This window comes from Neltuma alba, unplaced genomic scaffold (assembly GCF_004799145.2).
Source record: "Neltuma alba isolate B1F8T4 unplaced genomic scaffold, ASM479914v2 tig00006327_pilon, whole genome shotgun sequence".
Taxonomy (NCBI): Eukaryota; Viridiplantae; Streptophyta; class Magnoliopsida; order Fabales; family Fabaceae; genus Neltuma; species Neltuma alba.
Window position 1 is genome coordinate 1 of NW_021634425.1, and position 25602 is coordinate 25602.

At 34.6% G+C, this 25602-nt stretch overlaps 1 protein-coding gene across 1 annotated transcript; it reads left to right on the top strand.

Moving 5' to 3' along the window:
- Nucleotides 1-2639: 2639 nt before the first annotated feature.
- Nucleotides 2640-25182, top strand: LOC114750100 (disease resistance-like protein DSC2). The gene is made up of 6 exons (XM_028938641.1): nucleotides 2640-2650; nucleotides 10403-10405; nucleotides 22272-23051; nucleotides 23194-23388; nucleotides 23872-24009; nucleotides 25020-25182. Exons 3-6 carry the CDS (start codon nucleotides 22300-22302, stop codon nucleotides 25069-25071), a joined length of 1137 nt encoding a protein of 378 aa, XP_028794474.1. The 5' UTR covers nucleotides 2640-2650; nucleotides 10403-10405; nucleotides 22272-22299; the 3' UTR covers nucleotides 25072-25182.
- The last annotated feature ends 420 nt before the right edge of the window (nucleotides 25183-25602 follow it).

Genomic DNA, 25602 nt, shown 5'->3' on the forward strand with positions numbered 1-25602 from the left:
ATAACAAAAAGACTTGTGAAGAGTTATCCGGTTTAATGGTTAAAAAAAAAACCCGAATGAAAAGGATTTAATGTTTTATTTTAAGTTGTTTGAGTCGTCATACATGCAAGAAGGACCTAAAACAAAACCCCCACCCAAAAAAAGAAAAAAATGAAAGTAGGAAAGTTGACTTGGCTCAACTCCCTATACTTGTTTCACGCATAGGATTTCATTATATTATGTTATATAGTTTAAAATCAAATTGCAAATAAAGTAGTCATATTATTTTTGACTTATAAATAATATGATTTTCTATAAATTTTAGATTATTTATTGATTCAAACTTTGTGCAGTCATATATTGAAATGAATTTATTTGGATTGAAGCGTGTTTTTAATAATTAGTGTTGTAACAAATATATTTATTAATTCATCTGAAATTAAGGCAGCCTGCATCCGTATTGTAAGCATATTTTATTTCGAAGAGTAACATTAGCAGTAAATAACTAATAAAGGTCTCTTTCTATTACCAGTCATTTTTACTCGTCTTATTCACTCTTTTTGTTTTTGTTTTTTTTTTAAAAAAAGAAGTTTCCACGACTTGAAGTCTGCTCTTAACGTCTTCTTTTTTTTGTTTGACCAAAATTCTCATTGTCCCTGAAAAAATGTTGATTAGTCAAACTCGACGGCTATAATTAAGAACCCCACTAGCTTGATGCGTTGACGGTTATCATATGGCAAGTTGGATTGTTCCTATTTATCGTTAAATAAATTTTTTGTTGTTCCTGAAGATTCCCAACTAATCAAACTTCAGTGATATTGAATACTAGTACCAATTATTTGGAAAATTTTCCGGGTCATTATTGCACTTGTTTCTTGTTTTTTTTTTTTTTTCTTTTTGCCGTATTATTGCACTTGTTTCTAGAATCTAGCTTCAAGCAATGAAGGGGGATTTATTTTCCATTCATGTTCAAAGTGACTCATGTTACCCAAAAAAAAAAAATAAGTTGACTCAATTACAGCACTTGGCGAAGACTCTACAAGGTGTTCGCCTAATCTCAAAAGCACTTGTGAAGGAGATGCCTTCAAATAATAGAGACAAAACTCCCCTGATATATTTACTTCATATATAGTAAAATCACTTTTAAAAACATGATTTAGTTTTATCCAAGCATCCTTTTAGTTTCAAACATTAGAATTAGTACCATTCTTGTCCCTTATAAATCATTCGTATAGAATAATTTCTTTGAGTTGCAGAGAGTAAAGAGCAATTAAGCCTATCCTAATTAAATTTTCCTCGTACTAAAAACTGAGTGAACTTTGCAAACTTTTGATTGTCCAGCACAACTCATAGTTGACAAAATATACACAAACATATTAATAGTTTATGTGATAGTTTACGTCCTTATTTAATTGTCAGTTGGCAATTGGCATCCTTACCATGATTATTAAATATTTTGGGTTAATACTCTTCCAAGATGCAAGGACCAAATGTTCACAGGATGCAAACAGTTATATAATGGTGTAAATAAATTTTGGGTTAATACTCTTCAACTCGTAAATATAAGACCCATTTTGTGACAACAATTTACATTTAAGATTAGAAGAATATTGTTTTTGATCTCTAAAATGTGGTCTTATTTTGATTTTAATTCCTAAAATTTAGAACCAATAGTTTTGGTTCCCAAAACTTTATTTCAGTGACCAAACATTTTTAAGCAAATCAAAATAAAATCCAATTTCAGGGACTGAAATAATTAGTTTAAATTTCAGGAACCAAAATCGAAATGAAATCAAATTTCAGGAACCAAAATTAGTATAAACCCATTAATTTTAATTTAAAAAATTGGGTCGAGTAACGCAGAAACTAATTAAATTAAGCTGATAATAGAGGAATCTGAATCTTTTGGTTGGCTAAAATATATACGCTAATTAAGATAATTTCCTTTTTTTTCTTGGTCTTATATAACAATTATTCCGATCCCAAAAATAAAAGCTAAATAATTGAATTTTTTTCTAGTAAAAAATAATTAAATTTTTAAATGTTACAAAATAATTAAATTAGTAATCTGTAAGAAAAATGTGTAGCAGAAACTAAAAATGAAGAGTCCGCAGGCAGAGTTGGGTGCAGTCCTGTGCCCTCCGTTAAGGGTCCGTTTGGTATGAGCAATCTCTTTCATGTTATTTTAATTAAAACATGATGAAATTGGAGTGTTCTTATTTATCTTTAAATAAAGTTTTGGTGGTCTCCTAAAATTCCCAACTAATCACACAGTTTTATTAACTATCAAAATTAATTGTAGATTTTTTGGGGGGTCATTGCATTTTTTCTAGAATCTAGATTCAACTGATAAGGTGGGATTTATTTTCAATTCTTTCAAAGTTGACTTAATTAAAACACGTTTCCTCCATTCCCCGAAACTCCAAGCGAATTTTCTATTCATTTGTATCATTTCCTTTCAACTTCTCTCCAGTTGACTTTTGTGAAGAAAGTAATTATACCCAAGGTTTTTCTCTCATCTATACCACTCTAATCGTTATTATTTGTCAGAGAGAAATTTTGGTTCTTTTTATTTGTCACTTTTTATCTTTTTAATACTACCTCTGGTCCTCAATATAACACTTTGTTTGATTTTTATTTTAGTCCTAAATATAAGACTCCAATTCACTTTGTTTCTCATATTTATGCAATTTTTCCTAAGATAGTCCTTCTAATAATTGTAGTTTTAGCCAACACACTTGACTAGTAAAGATATTTTAGGAAAGACAACACCTATTTATTACAATAACTAAGAACTTATTTCTTAATCTCCTCATATTAGTCAACTAGCTTTTATAATTAGGACCGGAGATAGTACTTCATTTCTAATTTTTTTTCCCTATTAATTATAGTAAAGTTGAAGACTAGTGTTTGATGCTCACAAAAGTGAAAGGTTTCATCTATTTAATGCTCTCCTTAGTATGTGAGAAACTCCTGCAAGTGACTAGAATCAAATGGTGTATATATATTTCGCATATTTCAATCCCAAATTCAAAACTTAGAACAAATTTCACATCCAATAATAATAAGCTTGATACAAATTTGACATCCAATAACAATCAGCTTGATCTATCACAATTTAAGAATGCCGCGTTCGACCTCCATGAGAAGTAAAGATCTTGCAAGCTGTTAGAATATAATTATATTGTTTATTGTTTATACGGTTAAATACTTGTATAGCTGTATCATTTATATCTCCTCCCTACACGTGTATGGTTATAATTGTATAGCTCATAAAACCCTATCTTTGTGTCCTATATATATTAAAGGAATCTGAGCAAAGCCGCTATAGTGTCTCAGAATATTCATTTATCCTCATTGTATTGTCTATTCTTTCTTGGTATCAGAGCCAGGAAATGGCGTCTCCCAATACGTCTGATGCTTCTGATTCAACAGTCACAAAGACTTATAGTCTATTTAATTCATCCTCTCAGACCTCTGCGATCAAGCTGGATCGCACCAACTATCTTGTTTGGGAGTCGGTCGTCCTGCCTCTAATAGAGGGAAACAAGCTGGAATCCCACATCAACGGTCTCGGTCATGCTCCTCCTCGTCTCATTCCAGCTGTAGCCGGCGATACTACTGGGGCAAAATCAAACCCAGAGTATGAAAAATGGTATTCTGTAGATCGTATGCTCGTCAGATGGTTGAGAAATACGATGACTCAAGATGTTGCAGCATAGCTGCTCCACTGTCGTTCGGCCGAAGAGTTGTGGACTGCAGCCAAAAGCCTTACCTGTGCTTCAACAAAGGCTCGGATTATGATTCACAAAACTAAGCTCCATAGCACACAAAAGAACAATCTGAAAATGAAAGAGTACCTGGGTAAGATGAAAAATATCTCAGATCAGCTAGCACTAGCTGGAGCACCAGTGTCGACAAAGACCTTATTTTGCACACTCTTAATGGACTCGATGCTGATTACAATGCCATTGTAGTCAAGCTATCGGACCAACTTCATCTCAGTTGGGTCGAAGTGCAGGCCTCTCTGTTAGCTTTTGAAAGTCGCGTTGAGCAGCTCAGTCAAATGTCATCTTTGACCATTCAACCCAGTGCCAATATTGCACAAAAGGCCGATATGTCTGATGAAGGCCGTCGCTCCTCTAACTCCAGCAATAATCATGGTGGCCGGCATGGCCGTGGCGGCTCTCACAGTGGTTACTCCAGAGGACGCTGTAGTGGTGGTGGTGGCCGTAGTGGTCGCCCGTTCTGTACCTATTGTGAAAGGTATGGACACTTTGCTGCAACGTGCTATGATCGGATGGATTAGCAAAATGCGTACCCGCCTCCCCAACCGAACTTCTACTCCTCTGGTTTTCATCGTCCTCGGGCTCCAGATCATTATAACCCATAAGCTTACTATGCTAATCCCTACTCAGTTGCTGACCCGGCTTGGTGTATGGATAGTGGAGCAAATTATCACATCACACCGGATTCAGATCAGCTGGATTATGTTGCTCCCATAGGTAAGACTCATCTATACACTTGTACTAGACAAAGGAGTCCTATCTTGGGCGTCGGTTCTACTACTATTCCTTACAATCATTCTCAATCTACGCTTCTACTTAAGAATGTGTTACTTGTTCCATCTGCCACTAAGAACTTGATGAGTGTAAATAGGTTGGTTGAAGACAATCCTGTCCATGTTCAATTTACTAACAATGGTTGTGTTGTGAAGGACAAGAAGACAGGACATCCTTTGTTGCAGGGAACACCTAAGCACGAAATGTATCCAATAGGACCTAAATCTCCTCAGCCACAAGCACATGTCGCAGACACGCATTCAGTTCCAGATTTTGTTTGTTGGCACCATACTCTTGGACATCCTGGTTCTAAAGTTTTGAAGCAAGTTTTAAATAAGTGTAAATTGAATATCCATGTGAATGAAAATTATACTTGCGAAGCTTGTCAATTTGGAAAATCAAAGCTATTACCTTTTCCTAAGTCTTATTCTCAAGCTTCTTCTCCTTTAGAGTTAATTCATACTGATCTCTGGGGACCATCTCTGGTCCAATCTGTTAATGGTTACTGATTTTATATCCATTTTGTTGATGATTTTAGTCGCTACACATGGTTATATCCACTCAAACATAAAGGAGAAGCAATCACAGCCTTTAATCATTTTCGAGCTCTTGTTGAAAATTAGTTTGATGCCAAAATAAAATCATTACAATGTGACAATGGATTAGAGTATAAACCATTTATTCCTGTTGCTCAAACTGCTGGTATTAATATCAGATTTACTTGTCCTTACACTTCTCAACAAAATGGTAGAGCAGAGAGAAAACACAGACATATAGTTGAAACTGGGCTAACCTTACTTGCGCATGCTCATATGCCTCTCACGTACTGGGTGGATGCTTTCTATATGGCTGTTTACTTGATTAATAGACTTCCAACACCAATGCTTAATGGCTCAACTCCTCTGTTCAAATTATATAAAAAGGATCCAGATTATAAGAGTCTCCAACCGTTTGGGTGTGCATGTTATCCTTGTTTGAAACCGTGTAACGAGCATAAATTTCAGTTTCATAGTCAACGATGTGTATATCTCGGACCAGCCGCTCAGCATAAAGGATCCAGGTGTTTAAGCGCCTTTGGGAAAATCTTTGTTTCTAGACATATTGTTTTTTATCCCACTCTGTTTCCTTTTGCCACAGGTTTTCTTAATCGCAAATTGGGCTCTGTCTCTCCATCCATTATTCAGCCTCTGATTATTCAACCACCGAGAATTCATGACACAGCTGATCCAGTCCATGAGCCTAATCCATCCATCTCTTCAGTTGATAGTGATGGGTCCAATAGTACTCAAGCAACTGATCATACTTCTTTGGACCGAGCTGCAAATCAACCAGAAACTTCAGGTGAACTAACGTCCATTCTTCATTAGGCCAAGCTTCAAATGATGGCCCATCTCCTCCAGTCAGTCTGCCAAGAGATGTGAACACTCATGTCATGACAACACGGGCCAAAACGGGTGTTTTAAGCCCAAATATCCTTTTGTCGGGCTTCTTAACTCTGAAGATCCACTTTCCTTGTCCAAGTGCTCAGAACCCAAGTCAGTCAAGGATGCCCTAGCCATCTCTCATTGGCGTCGTGCAATGGCAGAAGAATTTGATGCACTCCAAAGAAATCATACCTGGATATTAGTTCCATACAGAGGCCAGAAACTTGTTGATAGCAAATGGGTCTTCAAAACTAAGTTCCAACCAGATGGGTCACTCCTAAAGCCAAAAGACATTTTCATGATACAACCAAAGGGCTTTGTCGACCAGCAGAGACCGAATCATGTCTGAAAGTTAGTCAAAGTAATATATGGTTTAAAACAAGCTCCCAGAGCTTGGTTTGATCGCTTATGGTGCACTTTAATCAATTGGGGATTTCAAAATGCTAAGAGTGATATCTCCCTCTTCTTCTTACAGACAGACAAGCTAATAGTATTTGTCTTGATCTATATGGATGATATTTTGGTGACTAGAAACAATCTGAACTACTTGAATACCTTTGTGAAAATACTGAATACTCTATTTTCCTTGAAGGATCTCGGTCCATTGTATTACTTCCTTGGTCTTGAGGTCTATAGAGATAGTTCAGGCATCTATCTTAATCAGGCTAAATATACACTTGATATATTGAAGAAATTTAATATGCTTGATTGTGCACCTGTCACTACTCCTATGGTTACTGGGAGACAATACTCAATGAATGATGGTGAATTAATGAATGATCCGACTCTGTATAGGCAAGCAATTGGGTCTCTACAGTACCTAACTACTACACATCCTGATATAGCTTATTCTGTAACTAAGCTTAGTCAATTTCTTTCTCAACCAAGGACCACTCATTTTCAAGCAGTAAAGAGGATTTTTCGGTATCTAAAGGGTACTTATCATTTTGGATTACATCTGAAACCTCTCAAGTCTTTACAGTTACATGCCTTTACTGATGTTGATTGGGCAACAAACATTGATGACAGAAAATCGATGGGTGGTTTTTGTGTATACTTTGGAGGTGCATTGATTTGTTGGTCCTCACGGAAACAAAGAGTTATCGCTCGGTCAGTACAGAATCAGAGTACCGAGCCCTTGCTGATGGAGCAGTGAACTACAATGGTTGAGCTCCCTAATCTTCGAATTAGGTCTATTCATAAAGAGACCATCCCTTATTTGGTGTGATAATCTCAGTGCTAAGGCCTTGGCAGCAAATCCAGTGCAACACGCTAGAAGCAAACACATCAAAATAGACATTCATTTTGTGTGAGATATGGTGTTAGTAAGAAAGCTCGACATTAGATATATTCCTTCAACTCAACAAGTAACAGATTGCTTTACCAAGCCCCTTGCTCAAGCTCTTTTTCAGTCATGCAGAAACAAACTCGGGATGCGTATTGCACCCTCTCGTTTAAGGGGGAATGTTAGAATATAATTACATTGTTTATTGTTTATACGGTTAAATACTTGTACAACTGTATCATTTATATCTCCTCCCTACACGTGTATGGTTATAATTGTATAGCTCATAGAAACCCTATCTGTTGCGTCCTATATATATGAAAGGAATCTGAGTACAACCACTACAGTGTCTCAGAATATTCATTTATCCTCATTGTATTATCTATTCTTTCTCAAGCACCATTGACGGACGTTTTATATACAATATCCATTTGCTTATATTACAACATGGGGATGTTTTATTATTTATGTATATTTTGTTTGGTTGGAGACATGGATCTGCAGATTGAGAGGTTAGAGCAACCGGCACAGCTTCAAGAACAGATTTCTGAACAAATACAGATTAAGTTAAATTTTACATATAATTAAACTATAAGAAACTTTGTGCCAAAAAAGAAAGAAAATAGTGCTAACAAAAGCAATGCAAAATTAAGATTAATAGGCATCTAGTTAGTACAGTAAGATATTGTATGTTGATCAAATTTGGAGAGAAATATTAAAAATATATATAATTAATTACTTGCGACTACAATGAATAACAATATACGAGGAACAATAAATTTTGCATCGAACACTTGCAATGATTTTCAAACTTCTTGTAAAAAAAACTTAATACTCATCTGATTCTTAATATATGACCTAATTAGAGAATTGATCTTGTCCTAAATATAAGACATATTTTTCATATTTATTATTTTTTCTAAATTATTCCTAGTGATACTCCTTCAATAATAATCAAATATGAGAGGGGAAGGAGATATTAAGAAAAATGATTATGATATTTTAGAAAAAACATATGATATTTCTTATGATTAACTAATTTATCTAATTTTATTAATCTAATTAAATTAGTTAAATAAATTCTATATTAAGGATCAGACAAGTACAACGAAAAGCTAGGCTTAATTAATTAAGGGATTTAATCTTATACATTTGACCCGCTCATTTTCCAGGAAGTTTCCGTACACTGAAATACTACTTTCTATTTTCCTGGTAATATGTGTCTCAGCAGATCAGCAAGCAGCCGGCTTAAGAATTTTCCAGGAAGCTAATATATTGTTGTAACCACCTGCTCTCTCCTTTTCCTCTAATGTATTGTATTGCACAGGTTATACAATAAAAGCGTGAGCACCATTTTAGTGTGCGTCCTTCCATTCTTCACCCTCTTTCAATCTCTGTCACCCTGATGCAATAATCAGCATCATCTTCTTCTGCTTCATCCTCTGACCCTAACCCTAGTAACGGAGAAAATACTCATGACGTATATATCAGCTTCAGAGGAGAAGATGCCCGCCACGGTTTCGTGAACCATCTCCGTTCTGCTTTGGGAAGGCATGATATTAGAACATACATGGATGGTTGCGATCGAGAAAGAGGAAGCGAAGTATCATCGGCACTTTTAAGAGCAATGGAGCAATCCAGGATTTCACTCATCGTCTTCTCCGAAACCTATGCCTCCTCAAAGTGGACTTTGGATGAACTGCAGAAGATTATGAAGTGCAAGAGAACAGGCGGACAACTTGTCATTCCCATTTTCTATGGAATCAGTCCTTCAGAAGTCCGAAAGACAAGGAGTTATTCAACTGCTTTTAAAAATCACAGGAACCTGTCTAGGGCCATCATGGACGAGACAGCACAACGGTGGGCGATCGCCATGAAAGAAGCCGCCAATCTCGCTGGTTGGGAAAGCTCCACTTACAGGTACCGATTAATTAATATTGCTCTCTCTTTCTCTCGGCATTACTAAGAGAGTTTGTTTGGTCAGAGATTAATAGCTGTGTTAAACTATCAATATATAGATGGCGTTCTTTGTAGAGCTTTACATGGAGATGGATGTCGTCGTCCAAGTCCCAATCTCCTGTTTTTTTTTTGGGGGGGGGGGGGGATTAATGCGATACGCCATCAAAAATTTTAAGGGGATAGTTTTGAAAATTTTTTTTAAAAAAATGTGATGTACAGAAACAGAATAAGGTACATATAGGAGTCAATAACAAGGAAACAAATCAAATTCATTTGCCACATCACGAACCATGATGGGAATAAGAAAGAGACAAACCAAAATTCATCATGCATGCCTCCAATACCACATATTCAAGTAAATAATCAAACACGCGATAATACCAGAATTAGTTTCAGTCCTCAAAAGAAAAAAAAATAATTAATGGATTGCAGGTTAAGAAAAACAAGATGATGAAGCAGTGGATTTCTCTCTGTTTTCTAATCCGGATTGAAATCATGGATGAGATTATTGTTGTTGTTGTTATTATATAACTACTTGTTTTAATTATTTATTGTAAAAGGAGAATTTTCAAATTGCAAGAGAGAATCAAGAAAATTATATTTTTGTTATTATTTTTGTGGGGCCCAGATAAAATAAAATAGGGCGTTGACAAATGACAATAGATCTCCAAGGACTAATAATGTGTGTCTCTTGGTATAGAACGGAATCAGAGCTTGTGGAAGTTATAGCTGTGGAAGTTAAGAGACAACTAGAATTAGAATCTGTGATGCCCATAACCCGGGGGCATGATCATCCAGATCAGCCAGAACCCTCAAGCTTGGATGGTTCCAGATCCTCTGTGTATAGGTACGTTCCTTTTATTCATACTCATTAGATAAATACTTTAAAATAACTCCTTCTCCGGTGTTTAATATAAGACCTAATTGTTAAATTAATTTTGGTCATAAATGTAAGAACTATTTATTATATTTATCAATTTTTTCTAAGTTACCCTTATGGATATTCACTCAACCATAATCAAGTAAATAAGGAAAGGAGGATATTAAGAAAGATAATTATGGTGTTTTAAGAAAGACATGTCATATTTTATACAATTAACTAACTTACCTAATTTTTTTAATCTAATCAAATTAGTTGAATAAGTCTTATATTAAGGATCGAAGGAGTATTAGTTTACTTTTAACTGTACAAGCAGGTTAAAAAAACGGTAAGCCTTTTCCCACCGTGAAAAGATTGTTGGAGTTATCTTTTTTAAAATAGATACTCCTTCGGTCCTTAATATAAAACCCATTTAACTAATTTGATTAGATTAAAGAAGTTAGGTAAGTTAGTTAATTATAAAAAAATGTGACACATTTTTCTAAAATACCATAATCATCTTTTTTAATACCCCCTCTCCCTCTTCTACTTGATTATAGTTTAGGGAGTATCTATAGGAATAATTTAGAGAAAATTGATAAATATGAGAAATAGGTCTTATATTTAGGACCAAAACTAACTTAACAATTGGATCTTATATTAAGGATCGGAGGAGTATTATCATTAAATTATAAATCTATATGAAAAAAATAAGATATATATTTAGGTGTGATTGAAAATCTTAACATAATACTACTTCCAGTCATTTAACATAAGAACTAATTGACTAATTTGAGTAAATTAAGAAAGTTAGTTAAGTTAGTTATTTATAATAAATAGGTGTTGTCTTCCTTAAAATACTCTTACTAATCATATTTATTAGCTAAAACTACTATGTGATAAAACGTTTAACATGTGCAACTATTACAAGGACTATTTTGAGGGAAAAAAGAATAAATATAAGAGACAAAATAGATTGAGGTCTTATATTTATTACCAAATTAAAAGTCAAATGGGCTTTTGAATACCGGAGATAGTAGATATATAAGGAACTTTCAAGTGTATATGGGACCCTTTTGTGGTGGTCTGATGAGGAGGCAAATATATATATATATATATTTCACAAAGGCAATTAATGACAATGTGAAGTCAAACACAGGAACCGTTATGTACAGAGGTCAGCGCAACGTTGGTGGGAAACCTAACACGATCGATGGAGCACGCACAACAATAGCCTTCCTCCTCATCTTCTACAAATTCACTCTGAAACGCTGCGTTGCATTCACAGCAACCATCTCCAGTTATGCTCTCCTCGATCGTACGACGTATGTCTTTCCGAGTGCAATAAGGCCATATTCTGAGACTTAACTGCGTCTGAGTCTGATGTTGTTATTCGTACGTAGTAGTTTAATTCCTTTTTAATTTGTGCCACTTGTTTCAAATGTTTGGATGAAGTCTAATAAGGTGTTGTTCCCCCGAATGTGTTTGTGCTTGGTTTAGCTGGGCTTATGAACTCATACCTTTCTTCTGAGATTATAATGTGGTTCATCCACGCTGTTTCCATCAACACTCTGCAATATCGGATCTATATAGCTCTATGAATTTCTCAAAGCATGCCGCTATTAATTAATCTGATCTTATTGCTGTAAATGCGTTGTAGGGAGTAAGAATTGACAACTATCCTGTATAGTAAAATGGAAAAAAAGAAAACTTCTTTTTACAGTCATTATGAAGATTTATTTGTCAAACAAGCACTCATGTATATGCTTGCTAAATAACAGAGGATTCTGTATGAACCATCACATTTAATTTTGTTAACAGCAAAGCTTATTTCTAGACAAAGTGATAGTGGCATATTCAAGAGCATCCACTGTTAACAAAATATGGAATCTATCTCTGTGTAATTTCTTTCAAGATTCAATTAAAACTCACTTTACTTTGTACAAGTATATGATACTCCTCCGGTCCTAATTATAAGACCCAATTGACTTATTTGAGGAGACTAAGGAAGTAAGTTAAGTTGGTTATTTATAATAAATAAGTGTTGTCATTCCTAAAATATCCTTGCTAATTAAGTATATTGGCTAAAACTATCATTATTAGAAGGATTATCTTGGAAAAAAATGCATAAATATAAGAGATAAAATGGATTGGGTCTTATAATTAGGACCAAATAAAAAGTCAAATTGGGTCTTATAATAAGGACCGGAAGAGTATATGAAATGATGAGCTTGGCCTTGTAATTAAATTGTAAAAATACTTGAGCAAACGGGAAGTTTAATCACGCAGAAACAGATCCTCAGTTTGAGCTCCATGTTACAAATGAGGTGTGGATCAAGTTTGTAGTAGAATTTGACCAAATCGTATCCAACTTTGTGAGATTGTAACCCATCGCAGAACGTTAAAAAGAACTCGAGGCGTGATATTAATATGGGAATTTTAGATGATTGAGATAATTTGATCTTTGGCATAACATAATATAATATCCTACATGTACTTAATAGAAAAACTAGTTAATTAATTTAAGTAGATTAAAAAAAATTAGTTAAGTTAGTTGTCTATAATAAATAAGTATTATTTTTTCTAAAATACCTTTACTAATAAAGTATATTAACTAAAACTGTCATATGAATAAATATTTAACATATATAATTATGACAAAGACTATCTTAAAAAAAAAGTAAATATGAAAAATAAAATAAATTGAAACTTTATATTTAAAACCAAATTAACTTTTATGTTAACGACTAGAAATAGTACTTGAAGCTTGCCTTCTTCACAAAAAATCATGTAAAACTTCTGTATCATGCCTAGTTTTTTTATATAACAAAAAGTTTTAATGAGTTGAATCTTGACACATTTAAAAATTACCCATCAATAAAATTCTCACGTTGACAAAATTACGAGTTAACTCCTTACTAACCAAATCAACATTGGTGGGCATATGGCCGAAGAGGCTGTATCATTTATCGGGCTTTTTGGTTCATATATAGAACTTTTGGAAGACCTGACTGGGCTCGATTAGGCTGAACTGGACCTTGACTTAATCTGGAGTTTGAATGTTTCTTTTCTTAAACGCGCTGACTATCATTTTCATTATATTGCATCAGCGTTTCGTCACAACTTACTACCTCTGGTCCTAATTATAAAAACTAGTTAACTAATTTAAAAAAATTAAAACTATAAATTGAGTTATTTATTTGTAATAAATAGATATTATTTTTTCTAAAATATCCTTACTAATCAAGTATATTGGCTATAACTACCATTATTAGAAAAACTACTTTAGAAGAAAATACATAAATATGAGAGACAAAATAGATTGGAGTCTTATATTTAGGACCAAAATAAAAATTAAATGAGATATTCTATTAAGAATCGGAGGTAGTATAAAATGATTAAAATACGTCTTGTTCAGCATAAAAAAGGAACAGAAAATCATCGTTTGGTTGTAAGCATCTGCTTCCACCCTGGACTAATTAACGTCAACCAATCGAAATTCACGACGTCACTGACACAGTGGTATTTTCTTGCGAAGAGCAACCTGCGAGGGACATTCTTTTGGCTAACTTTACACTAATTAGTTAAATTAAAGTATATGAATTAAAATTAAAAACACAATTTCGTTGTATAAAAACGATAAAAAAAAAATAAGATTAATGGCATATCTGATTAGATCGATCAGTAAGATATTAATTGATCAAATTATATAGGGTTAAAGTGCACCCAGCACCTCCAAGTATTTTGTCAGGTGTACCCAGTGGCCTAAAGTAATTTATTGTGCAATTTTGCCCTCAAAGTAATTAAAATTGTGCATCGGTATCCCATGTTAACAGATCTGTTACTTTGACCGTTAAATTGATGAGTCAGCACAAGTTTGACCAAATAATCTGACGTGGCATGTCTAATAAGCAGGTGACGTGGAATTTTTTCGGGGTTAAGGTGTATCCAGCACCCCCAAGTATTTTTCCAGGTGCACCTAGTGACCTAAAGTAATTTATGGTGCAATTTTGCTCTCAAAGTAATTAAAATGGTGCACCGGTATCCTATGCTAACAAATCTATTACTTTGACTGTGAAATTGATGAGTCAACACAAGTTTGACCAAAATAATCTGACCTGGCATGTCTAATAAGCAGGTGACATGGCTTTTCTTGTTAATTTCATTGTTTTGTCTGAATATTACTCCTCTGGTCCTATTTATAAGGCACTTCCAGCATGTTTCACACAGACCAAGGAAAACCTTAAATTTCATTAACTCTCATTTAAATTTTAATAACTTTTTAACTTTATCCCTATTTAATATACATTATACCTTATATAAACAAAGTCAATACAATAATAAATGAGGGGTAAATTTGTGCATTCATACAAAAAATTTCTCTCAGTGCCTTATAAATAGGACCAAAAAAATATCTTCTCTCTCTACCCTATAAATAGGACCAGAGGAGTATCTCTGAAAAAATTTCTTACTCTGAAAAAAATTCCAAGAGCCGAAAAGAGCATTTACTGAACAGAGAAAACAAAGCAGTGGCAGACGAAAAAAATTCCACATCACCTGCTTATTAGACATGCCAGGTCAGATTATTTTGGTCAAACTTGTGCTGACTCATCAATTTCACAATCAAAGTAATAGATCTGTTAGCATAGGATACCGGTGCACCATTTTAATTACTTTGAGAGCAAAATTGCACCATAAATTACTTTAGGTCACTGGGTGCACCTGGAAAAATACTTGGGGGTGCTGGATGCACCTTAACCCCGAAAAAATTCCACGTCACCTGCTTATTAGACATGCCACGTCAGATTATTTTGGTCAAACTTGTGCTGACTCATTAATTTAACGGTCAAAGTAACAGATCCGTTAGTATAGAATACCGGTGCACCATTTTAATTACTTTGAGGGCAAAATTGCACCATAAATTATTTTAGGCCACTAGGTGCACCTGGCAAAATACTTGGGAGTGCTGGATGCACCCTTAACCAATTATATATATTTGGAGATAGATAATATGAAAAAAAAAATGAAATTAATTACTTGCGACGATGAATAACAACATACGAGGAATAACAAATTTTACCTCAAACACTTGCGATGATTTCCAACCTTCCCATAAAAACTTGAGTTAGGACTAATTAAGGGATTTAATGTTAAACATATGGCATTTTCATTTTCCTAGAAGTTTCCAAACTCTTTTTGTATGCGTCTATGCGAGATGACTTAGTCAGCATAATGCTAATCAATCCTCTTAATTTCTTTGGAAGGGTTTGGTCCTGGCCATTAATTAGATGAATCTAACGGACATCAAATCACGCACGTTCATCTGTCCGATAGATCCAACGGCAAAAAAACCTTCATAACCGTCCCAAGCAAGAAAGCAAGAAAGGCTGCAAAACGCTGCGTTTACCTTCAATCTTTTTCTTCCTAGCTCTTCTTGCTATATGTTCGGCCCCTCTCTTTCACCTCGCCTTAATGTTTGTCAAACCTCCTTCCATGTTTTTTCCTCTCAGTTCTTACAATCTTCATTGCAACATGACTTCGTCACGCATGATGTCACAGTTTTAAACGGAATATTCTGGGATCTTGTCCACCATAGCTGAAATTTTACTTTCTATTTTCCGGGAAAAATACGTCCCTCAGCAGATCAGCAAGAGGCCGGCTTATGCATTTTGCTTTTGGTCAACCCTCCTGCTGCGAGACAATCCTGAAAATGAATTGAACGAAGAATTGTCAATTAGCAAGAGTCACCCAAAATGAAATCATCAGCTTCATCATCGCCTTCTTCATCTTCATATGATTCATTTAGTGCCTGTCTTCTATGACGTAGATCCAAGCACTGTCCGTAAGCAGATGGCAAGTTATGAAGAAGCATTTGCAGTTCATGAACAGAATTTAAGGGTAGCTCGGAGAAGGTCCAGTAATGGAGGAATGCTTTGACGGAAGCTTCTACTTATTCGGGCTGGGATTGTACCATCAACAGGTATTAATTGATTGTACGAATTGAATTTAAGAGAAAAAAATCAGATAGTAGATTTAGAAATATTTTGTGATGTATATGCAGGACAGAACATGAGATCGTGGAGGAAATAGGGAAGTTTGTGTTGGAGGAAGTTGATGGGGTGAACGTCAGAGACCTGGATTTGCAGGTTGAGAAGTTAGAGAAAACTTTCACAGCTTCAAGTAGAGTTTTCGGAAGAAGTATATAGTTCTGAGAATAAAAGAAACCATGAGGCAACCCTGGAACGCATCACACGACTCAAAATGGAGAAGAAGTTCAGGATGCTTCGTCTCACACCTGACTTGCTTTCCCATATGGAAATTTAACCAACACTGATACTTATTTCTAGTCTCGATCATCTTGCAAGGCAAATATTGATGGAAGTTCTATGTATAATCTTCCTCTCTGTTTATTGTAATGTGGGGACGTTTTACGTTTTATGGATATTTTGTTTGGTTGGAGACATGGATTTGGCGATTTGCAGCGGAAAGAGGTTAGAGCAACCGGCACAGCTTCAAGAAGAGATTTCTGAACAAATACATAACAATAGAGAAGAAGTGGAGGAAGCTTCGCCTCACCCCTGACCTGCTTTCTGAAATGGAAATTTCAAGCACCACCAAAAATTATTTCTAGCTGCACATCTTGTTTTAATGTACTACCCTCTAATACAACCTTTAATATAAGATCTAGTTTCTTGTTCATTTTTAAACCACAAACTAGATTTTATATTAAGGATTGGAGGTAGTATTTCTTTTTTATTATGGTAGGAATAACGGATCCTTTGTTTGAGCTGTACTAAATATATTACAATGATTTGGTAATTAGTACTTGTTCTTTTTTGCTGTAACGACGTCGTTGATGAAGTTTATATTGGAATTTATTGAATCATTGATTTTTTTTTTTTGTATTTTAAAAGTTAAATTTACATATATGTCAGCGTATGGTTATGGCTGTTTATTGAAGCCCAAAACATAGTACAAGGCCCAAAATGACTAGATGGGCTCTCTCTCTAGAGTCTCACTGTTCTAGATCCTTCCTATTGTTTCAGCAAGGAGATAGGTAATAAAGTCATCATCTGCTCCAGGTTTTCTGGCGGCAGCAAGAGAGTCAGCAAGCAAGTATAGTGGCTCTTTTATGATACTTAGACATTGATTCTCCACCTTTCTTCAAGTTAGTGATCTATTGATGAAGATGAACTAGCTTGGCTTGTGTCTGCTGGGAAAAAGATGTCTCCAAGGCTATCCACATTAATCTTGAAGTTTTGTGTCTAATGAACTGGGGAATTATTTTTTCAGAAAGAGAAGTAAGAAGAATTGATAGAACCTGTTGATCTTGATGGAACCATGAAATATAGTATCTGTTAGGCAAACCAGAAGAAGTTTTAGGAGAAGGTTGAAGTATAGAACCATCAATGTAACCAAACAACTGTTGACCATAGAGATAAGTCATGATCTGTGCTTTCCAGATAAGATGGTTGTCTTGAGTGAGCTTAATAGTGACATGGCCAGAAAGATGTGAAGCAGGAGCTGTGAATGGATAGGTGGACGAGGAAGGAGTGTTAGGTGGGGTGGTGATAGAGCTGGGAGTTGGAGAGCTAGCCATCTCCTAGGAGTATGGCTCTGATACCATAAAGAGACAAAAAGGAGAGAAACAAAGTATGAAAACTATGTGTGTGTATTCCTCTTGTGTATTGCATGTGTGTGTATTTCTCTTATGTATTGCATGTACAGTGAAGTATTGTATGTACAACAATTGTGAGGAGGGTGTGCTGATACAATAAGAAGGATCTAGAACAGTGAGACCCTAGAGAGAAAACCCATCTTGTCATTTTGGGCCCTTGTACTATGTTTTGGGCTTCAATAGGTTTAAAGTTGCAGCTTGTAAGCTCACAACTAGGGGTGCACATGGGCAGGGCTGGGCAGGGCAGAACCCCTGCCCGATGCCCAGCCCGAAACATGAACGGGCTGCATTTTGCAGCCCGCTGCCCGGCCCTGCCCATAGAAGCCCTAACCATTTTGGGCTAGGCATGGGCGGGCTGGGCAGGGCGGGCTTTGCTGCCCAAATGGTGATGACCTACTGATATCACATGTAAAAAAACTTTCATCCATACCTGAAAATTACATTTCATAATTTTATTTTCACACATTAAAATTATCCAAAAATAATTCAAAACAAGTCTTAGGAAATATCCAAATAAATAATATTCATAATCTATTTAGAACAAAACAACTCTCAAGATTGTAATTAAAGTCTTGAAATTCAAACGGTTTGCATTAATCTCCAGAAAGTTGAGAAAAGAATAAAACATCTGAAAAAATTGAAGAGGGGTTGAAGCACATTGAGATATTCCATTGGGAGCCAGGGATGGCGATGTAATAGAAACTTGATTATCCATTTAAGTGGCAAAAATTAAATGTTACCTAAAGGATTGCAAAAAGATATTAAAACTGAAGCAATAGGCTAACAGGAATAACATAGACCATATAAAAATGGGATGAAAATAATTGTAAAAAGAAAAATAAAAAATCTTATAATCTCATAATAATTTAATATAACGACTTTTAATATGTAAATACTTATTATGCGATACAATGCAGTTAGCAGTCCATACAACTAAAAGACTTCTTTCTATCATATGACTTGTTCATAAAAAATTAATACAAAATAACTAAATATAAATTAAATAGAAAACATGTAATTCAGATAATTAAACCCCAATTTTCTTTCCATGCTCCTACCCCAATCTTGTTTTCTATCTTGCATAAATATTCAAAATTGTTTATTTATACAAATATGTAATGTATGAACTCCATTCTCTAACAAAGAAAGTTGTTAATGACATAGAGGAGAGATTGACTTATAAATAGCCAACACTACAACAACAACAAACAATAGGATATGCACAATAAAGCTCACGAAGAACAAGTTAAAAACAAGATACTACTGCTTCTTTAGAAGAATTAGATCCCTAAAATAGAAAACTAATAGACATGTAATAATAATAAGTTAAATTGCAAAGAGGAGGGAGATAACTTTTTTTTAGGTAAAGAAATGTAATATATTAATATTATTTATAAATTATAATATATATAATCTGGGCAGGGCCAAATGGGCAGGGCAGCATGTCCTGCCCGATGCCCAGCCCTGCCCATGAAATGCCCAGCCCAAAGATGCCCATTCTTTTTCGGGCTCTTTTTTTCGGGTTGGGCTGGGCAATTTTTCTTCGGGCTCGGGCGGGCTCTGTGGGCATTTGGGCTTCATGCACACCCCTACTCACAACTCTGCTACTAACGTACAAAGTTGTTATGCTGGCTAAAATAAAATTACTACTTGCATAAATAAAGTTTAGAAATAAATGTTGACAAATTTGATAGCTCATCAAAACGGTTGCCCACTATTTCATTAAAGTTTAGAAGACTGCTATTAATTATAGAAATAAATAACGTCTGCCTAGACATAGCCGTAAACTCTTGCTTATATTTATAACCATAGATATTTTTCACTTTATAAAAGCCATCTATAGTTTTTGTCTATTGCAACGAGACAATATGATAATAACCATGTAAAAAAGATATATTTCATATGAGCATTGTTAATTATTATATACCCATTTATACTCCAAGCCACCCCACATTTTGGCCGAATTTATTAGATTTAGAGTATCTTTAACTTCTATGAGCATAAGGTTTATCATAGAATATACAAGGACCAAATGTTCACAGGATCCGAACAATTTATATAATGGCATAGATACATTTTTATGACACAAGAATCCAAATGAAAAAAAATTGGGTCAACGTAACGCAGCAACTAAATTAAGCTGATAATGGAGGAATCCGAATCTTTTGGTTGGCTAGAGTATTTTATATATATATATATATATATATATATTATACAACTCATTAAGTTAATCGTAAAAGGGAAAAAAAAAAGCCGGTCTCCTCACTCCAACTCACAAGATCGACTTGGTCAAATTCCGCTATTATTTTCCGCTCTTAAGATTTTACTGTAAATATATATTTTTTCTTAAATAACGCCGGACCATTTGATAACACATAATTAAAGGATTGGGAACTATTCACTTCGCCCATAAATAGAATGAAACATATTTGGTCCCAATGTATTTTTATCCTTCAATTATATTATAAATTTTGTTTTACTCTTCAACTTTCTTTTGATCTAATTCTCTACGTAATTAATTTGATTTTGGATTACAATTTCATACTTCGAGTTTATTATTTTCTTAATAAAAATATCGTTTTTTGTCCCCGAGTCTGTAGACATATACATGTGTTTTAATAGCTCACGGGTGGTCAGTAAGCATATTTAAAGTTAAAGTGACGTCCCACTCAAAAAAAAAAAAAAGGTTAAAGTGATGTTGACATAAAGCATGCCCTTTTTGAAGTAACAACGATCGAATCCGGGTGAATGTGACTATGACTAGCTGCCCAAGTTTCTTTCATACAAAAACCCAAAAAAAAAAAAATCCCTAGTGAGTTGCGAGTGTCCTTTATTCCTTCCGTTTCAAGACACTGAAGTTCTTTCATAACCGGAAAAAAAAGAAAAAAGCAGCACCAGGTGTTGGTCGTGTGTATACACACACACAGACATTAGTACATTACATTTTATGTTGCACAAGATAAATATACAAAATGATGGGGAAAAAAAGAAAGAAATGAGTTAGTTTTGTAAACCGTACAAATACTTATTTTAGTGAAAGCAAACGGGCACTTTAATCACGCAGCTCTATGTTACCAATGAGGTGGATCAAGTTTGTAGTGTAATAGAAATGACTATATCATATTCACTTTTTTTTTCCTAACATAGGTGTCTCCTTATGAAGAACAACCATGTTCAAGACATTGTTGAGCATTAAATATAAACACATCTCTCAGTAATAATTTAAATATTGATTTGTCACGTTATGAAACTGGTTCCTTCTATTAGACTCAATTACTGTTGTCCAAATTGTATCCAGCTTTAATTTCTTTCGCATGCAAAAGGAAAAAATAGGAATCTGTGGCCCATTGCAAAACGTTAAGAAGAACTTGAGGCGTACGTGATATTAACATGGGAATTTCAGATAAATGAGGTCATTAATTTGATCTCTGGCATTGTATATATACTTGACGCATGCGGATTGTTCACGAAAAATCATGGAAAGCTTTGGCATCATACCTAGCTTTAATACTACTATTAGGACCAGAGACAAGCATCATTATTTATCGGGGCTTCTCATAATTCATATTTCATAGGACTTCCGAAAAATTGACTGGGCTTGATCGAGCTGAACTTGACCCTGACTTCGGAGTTTGAATGTTTCTTAATTAAACAATTTGACTATCGTTTTCACTGCATCAGCATTCTTGCAAATTATTAAATCATTAAAATACGTCTTGCTGTAAATAAATAAAGGAACACAAAATCATCGTTTGGTTGCAAGCATCTGCTTTAAATTAAACTGTTTGAATTAAAATAATAAAAACACAATTATTGGAGAGATATAACATGGAAAAATATAAAATTAATTATTTGTGACTATGAATAAACTAACAACATACGAGCTAGGAATAATAAATTTTACCTCAAGAACTTACGATGATTTCCAAAGTTCCATAAAAACTTAATACACGAAAAATTAGGTTAATCAATCAAGGACTTTAAATGTTAAACGTTTGGCAACCTCGTCTTCCTGGAAGTTTCCAAACTCTTTCTTAATTGTACGCGTTTATGCGAGATGACTCAGTCAGCATAGGTATAATGCTAATCGATCCTTTATATGTAAGGCAGTTGTTTCTTCAGAAGAGTTGGGTTGGTTAGATGAATCTAACGGACTATACCAATCACGCACGTTCAGCTGTCCGATAGATCCAACGGCAGTAAAAACCTTCGTAACCGACCAAGGCAAGAAAGTAAGAAACCTTCAATCTCTTTATTCCCACTTCCCAGTTCTGTTTGCTATATGTTAGGCCTCTCACTTTCCTTCAGTTCTCACAATCTTCACTCCGAGATGAATCCGTCATGCATGATGTCACAGTTTTGAAAAGGCATATTCTGAAATCTTGTCCACCTCCACTGAAATTTTACTTTCTACTTTCTGGGAAAAATAATGTCCCTCAGCAGATCAGCAAGCGGTCGGCTTATGGATTTTGCCTTTGGTCAACCCTCCTGCTGCAACACAATCCTGAAAGTGAATTGAACGAAGAATTGTTAATTAGCAAGAGTCACCCAAAATGAAATCACCAGCGTCATCTTCTTCATCTTCACACGATTCATTGTATTTCTCGGCCATCCTTAGCCCTAGTCGCAGAGAAAACACTCATGGAGTAGAAGACACCTACATGGAATCATCATCATCAGCAGCAGCAGCATCGGCTTCTTCATCCCTCTTCGACCCCAGCTCTAGTACCAGAGAAAATATTCATCATCAGGACTATTTAAAATCATCACCACCATCATCATCATCAGCATCATCTTGTTCATGTTCATCTTCCCAGCCTTCATCTTCTAACACTAGCCCAATTACAGGAGAAAATAGTCATGAGGTATTCATCAGCTTCAGAGGAGAAGACACCCGCTACGGTTTCGTAAGCTATCTCCATGAAGCTTTGGAAACGAGTCATATCAGAACATACATGGATGATCGCGATCTGGAAAGAGGGAACGAAATATCATCCACGCTTTTAAGAGCAATCGAGCAATCCAAGATTTCACTCGTCGTCTTCTCCAAAAACTACGCCTCCTCAAGTTGGACTTTGGATGAACTAGTGAAGATAATGAACTGCAAGAGAACAAACGGACAAATTGTCCTCCCCATTTTCTATGGAATTAGTCCTTCAGAAGTCCGAAAGAAAAGGAGTTATTCAAATATTTTCAGAAATCACAATAACCTGTTTAGGTCCAATGTGAAGGAGACAAAGCAACGGTGGGAGAACGCCATGAAAGAAGCGGCCGATCTCGCTGGTTGGGATAGCTCTTCTTATAAGTACGTACTAGTTAATTGCTTTCTCTCTCTCTCACCATTAATAAGAAAGTTTATCTAGTCAGAGATCAATTTAGTTGTGTTAAATTCAAATGACTGTCTCTTAAACAGTCTCCACTTAGTGAATGGCATTTTGTTTGTGTAGAAAGGAATCTGCCCTTTTGAAGGATATAGTTATTGATGTGAAGAGAAAACTGGACTGTATGAGCCACGGGAATGAAGGACTTTCATCGCAGAATTGTTCACCTGACGACGGACCCAATTCCGGCGGCGGCTCTTCACACGATGATGATGACCCTACGCCTGAAGATTCTTCTCCCGCGGCATGCCCGTCACATGGGTAACTCCATTCTCATAATTTATATTTTTGACAGAGTTATAAGGACTCGACAGTGATCGACTGCGAGTCATTCTAATCAAAAAATATTACTGAAGGACTCTTTAATATAAAAACTAGTTAACTAATTTGAGTACATTAAGAAAATTAGCTACGTTAGTTTTTTGTAATAAATAGGTATTGTCTTTCTTAAGTTATCCTTGTTAATCAAGTGTGTATTGGTTAGAAGTTAGAACTATTATTATTACAAGAATTATCTTTAAAAAAAATTAAATAGGAAAGATAAAGTAGACTGAGGTCTTATATTTATGATCAAAATAAGAGTCAAATTAAACAAGCTCTTAAATTAAAAACCGGAAGAATTACAACTTTAATCTTCATCAAACATGGTCGATCTTGTTTCGTTATGGAAAATTAAAACAATTAGCAGCCTATTTAAAAGAGAATCCGGTTTCTAATGAATTTTAATTAATGACAAATGAGCAGAAATCTGAATTTAGTGGGCCATCTGGTGGACAAGATATGGGATGTTTTGTTGCGGAAGGAGAATGAGAGGTTGATACTCCAAACCAGGACGCCTCATCAGCCATCATGCTTGGATAGTTCCAGGTCCTATGTGTATAGGTATGTATCTTTTATTCATACTTCTTATATAAATTAATACTTAAAAACAATTATTATTCTTTCTAATCCTTTTTATAAGTATTTATTAACTTATTTTACTTAGATTTTAAAAAATAATTCGACTTGGTTAAGTGTCAATTTTTTAAATTTTTCAGAATCACCATTAAGCAAGTTAATATATATAATGTTACCCATAAAATTTCTTTCCAACAACATCGTCATTTAATAATTGACTAGTGGCTTTTGATAATTGATCTCAACATCTCATTAATAATAAAACCCCCTTTTTATGATGGTAATAAAACGGAAAATTTTAATAAATGCTCTAGTCAAAATACTATTTCTTATAAATAGGATTACAAGAACCCTTCTGCATAAAATTTCCTTATAAAAAGGGAGGAGCAGAGAGTTGTATGATATGTTGATGCATGATATTGATTATGCACATACATTGCACAAATTTATAAACGGTTATTTAAGTTATTTTTTATCCTCGATATTTGCTGTGGGTTTTCCAAAGTAACTTTTAAGTGTGTTTGAAGAGAGCCAGTCCTTGTGATTCTTGCTGGCAAGTTAGACTGAGAATTGTTTGACTGTTTCAATAAATCACTCCCATTTAAAATCATTAGAGTCGAGTTCAACTCCGGCTGAATAGAGAATTGGTGAATTTGAGTTTGAATTGGTCTCTAAATTTAACAGAAGCAGTTATCTTTAAAACGGTTTAAAATTAAATAAATAAATGGATTTTTTTATTCAATCAAGTCAAATTTTTTCCCCAAAAATTTTTATTTGTCAGTACAAGATAACTTATAAAACATTATATGCTGTATTTAAAATATGTCACATCTTTCTATTTTTCCCCATTATTATTGCTTGTGTTGGTATAGACTCTCATTCCGATTTAAGATATTTAATATTTATTATTAGCTATGCTACCATTGTTTAATAGTAACTGTTTTTATTTTTAAATTGTCGGCTAATATATATGTATGTGACTAATGTAAACACAGGAACCGATATGTACCCAAACAAGAGCATATATGGTGGGGAACGCGACATTAACATTTATCATCTTGTTCTGTTTATAGTTGAAGCAACCTTCTGCAATTGTTCTAAAGGGCTGCACATGTATGGTTTTTTTTTTTTGGCCAAAGGCAAACAAATGCACCGCCACATTTTGAAACCTGGGTCTGAGTCAGATGAGTCTGATCTGATGTTGTTTTGTAAAAGCTAGTTTAATTCCTATTTAGTTTTTATGCGTACCACTTGTTTGATGAAATGTTTAACGCAAAACGTATGTTAACCTCATAATTGTACAATTAATGCAGAGTGTTGGTTTAAATTACGAGCTCTTCTGTCTCTAGTCTCTGCGTTTATGAAAAATTCTGAGAATATAATGTGGTTGATCCTGTTTTGATCAACACTAGCTGTAAATGTCGATCTCCCTCCATGAATTTCTCAAAGAATGCCTATTAAAGTGATCTTTTTTTTCAATATATATGTCGTTAATTAATTGAATAACTTAACAATAAAAACTCAAACAACTTTAAATCACATATTTTATTAATTTGAGAATTGATCGCGGTTTATATT

Bases quoted from the DNA above. Each gene is read 5' to 3' on its own strand.
- LOC114750100 (XM_028938641.1), top strand. From the start codon at position 22,300: ATGAAATCACCAGCGTCATCTTCTTCATCTTCACACGATTCATTGTAT. The intron at 23,389-23,871 runs GTAACTCCATTC...ACAAATGAGCAG, and splicing joins GCGGCATGCCCGTCACATGG to AAATCTGAATTTAGTGGGCC. The intron at 24,010-25,019 runs GTATGTATCTTT...ATGTAAACACAG, and splicing joins TCCAGGTCCTATGTGTATAG to GAACCGATATGTACCCAAAC.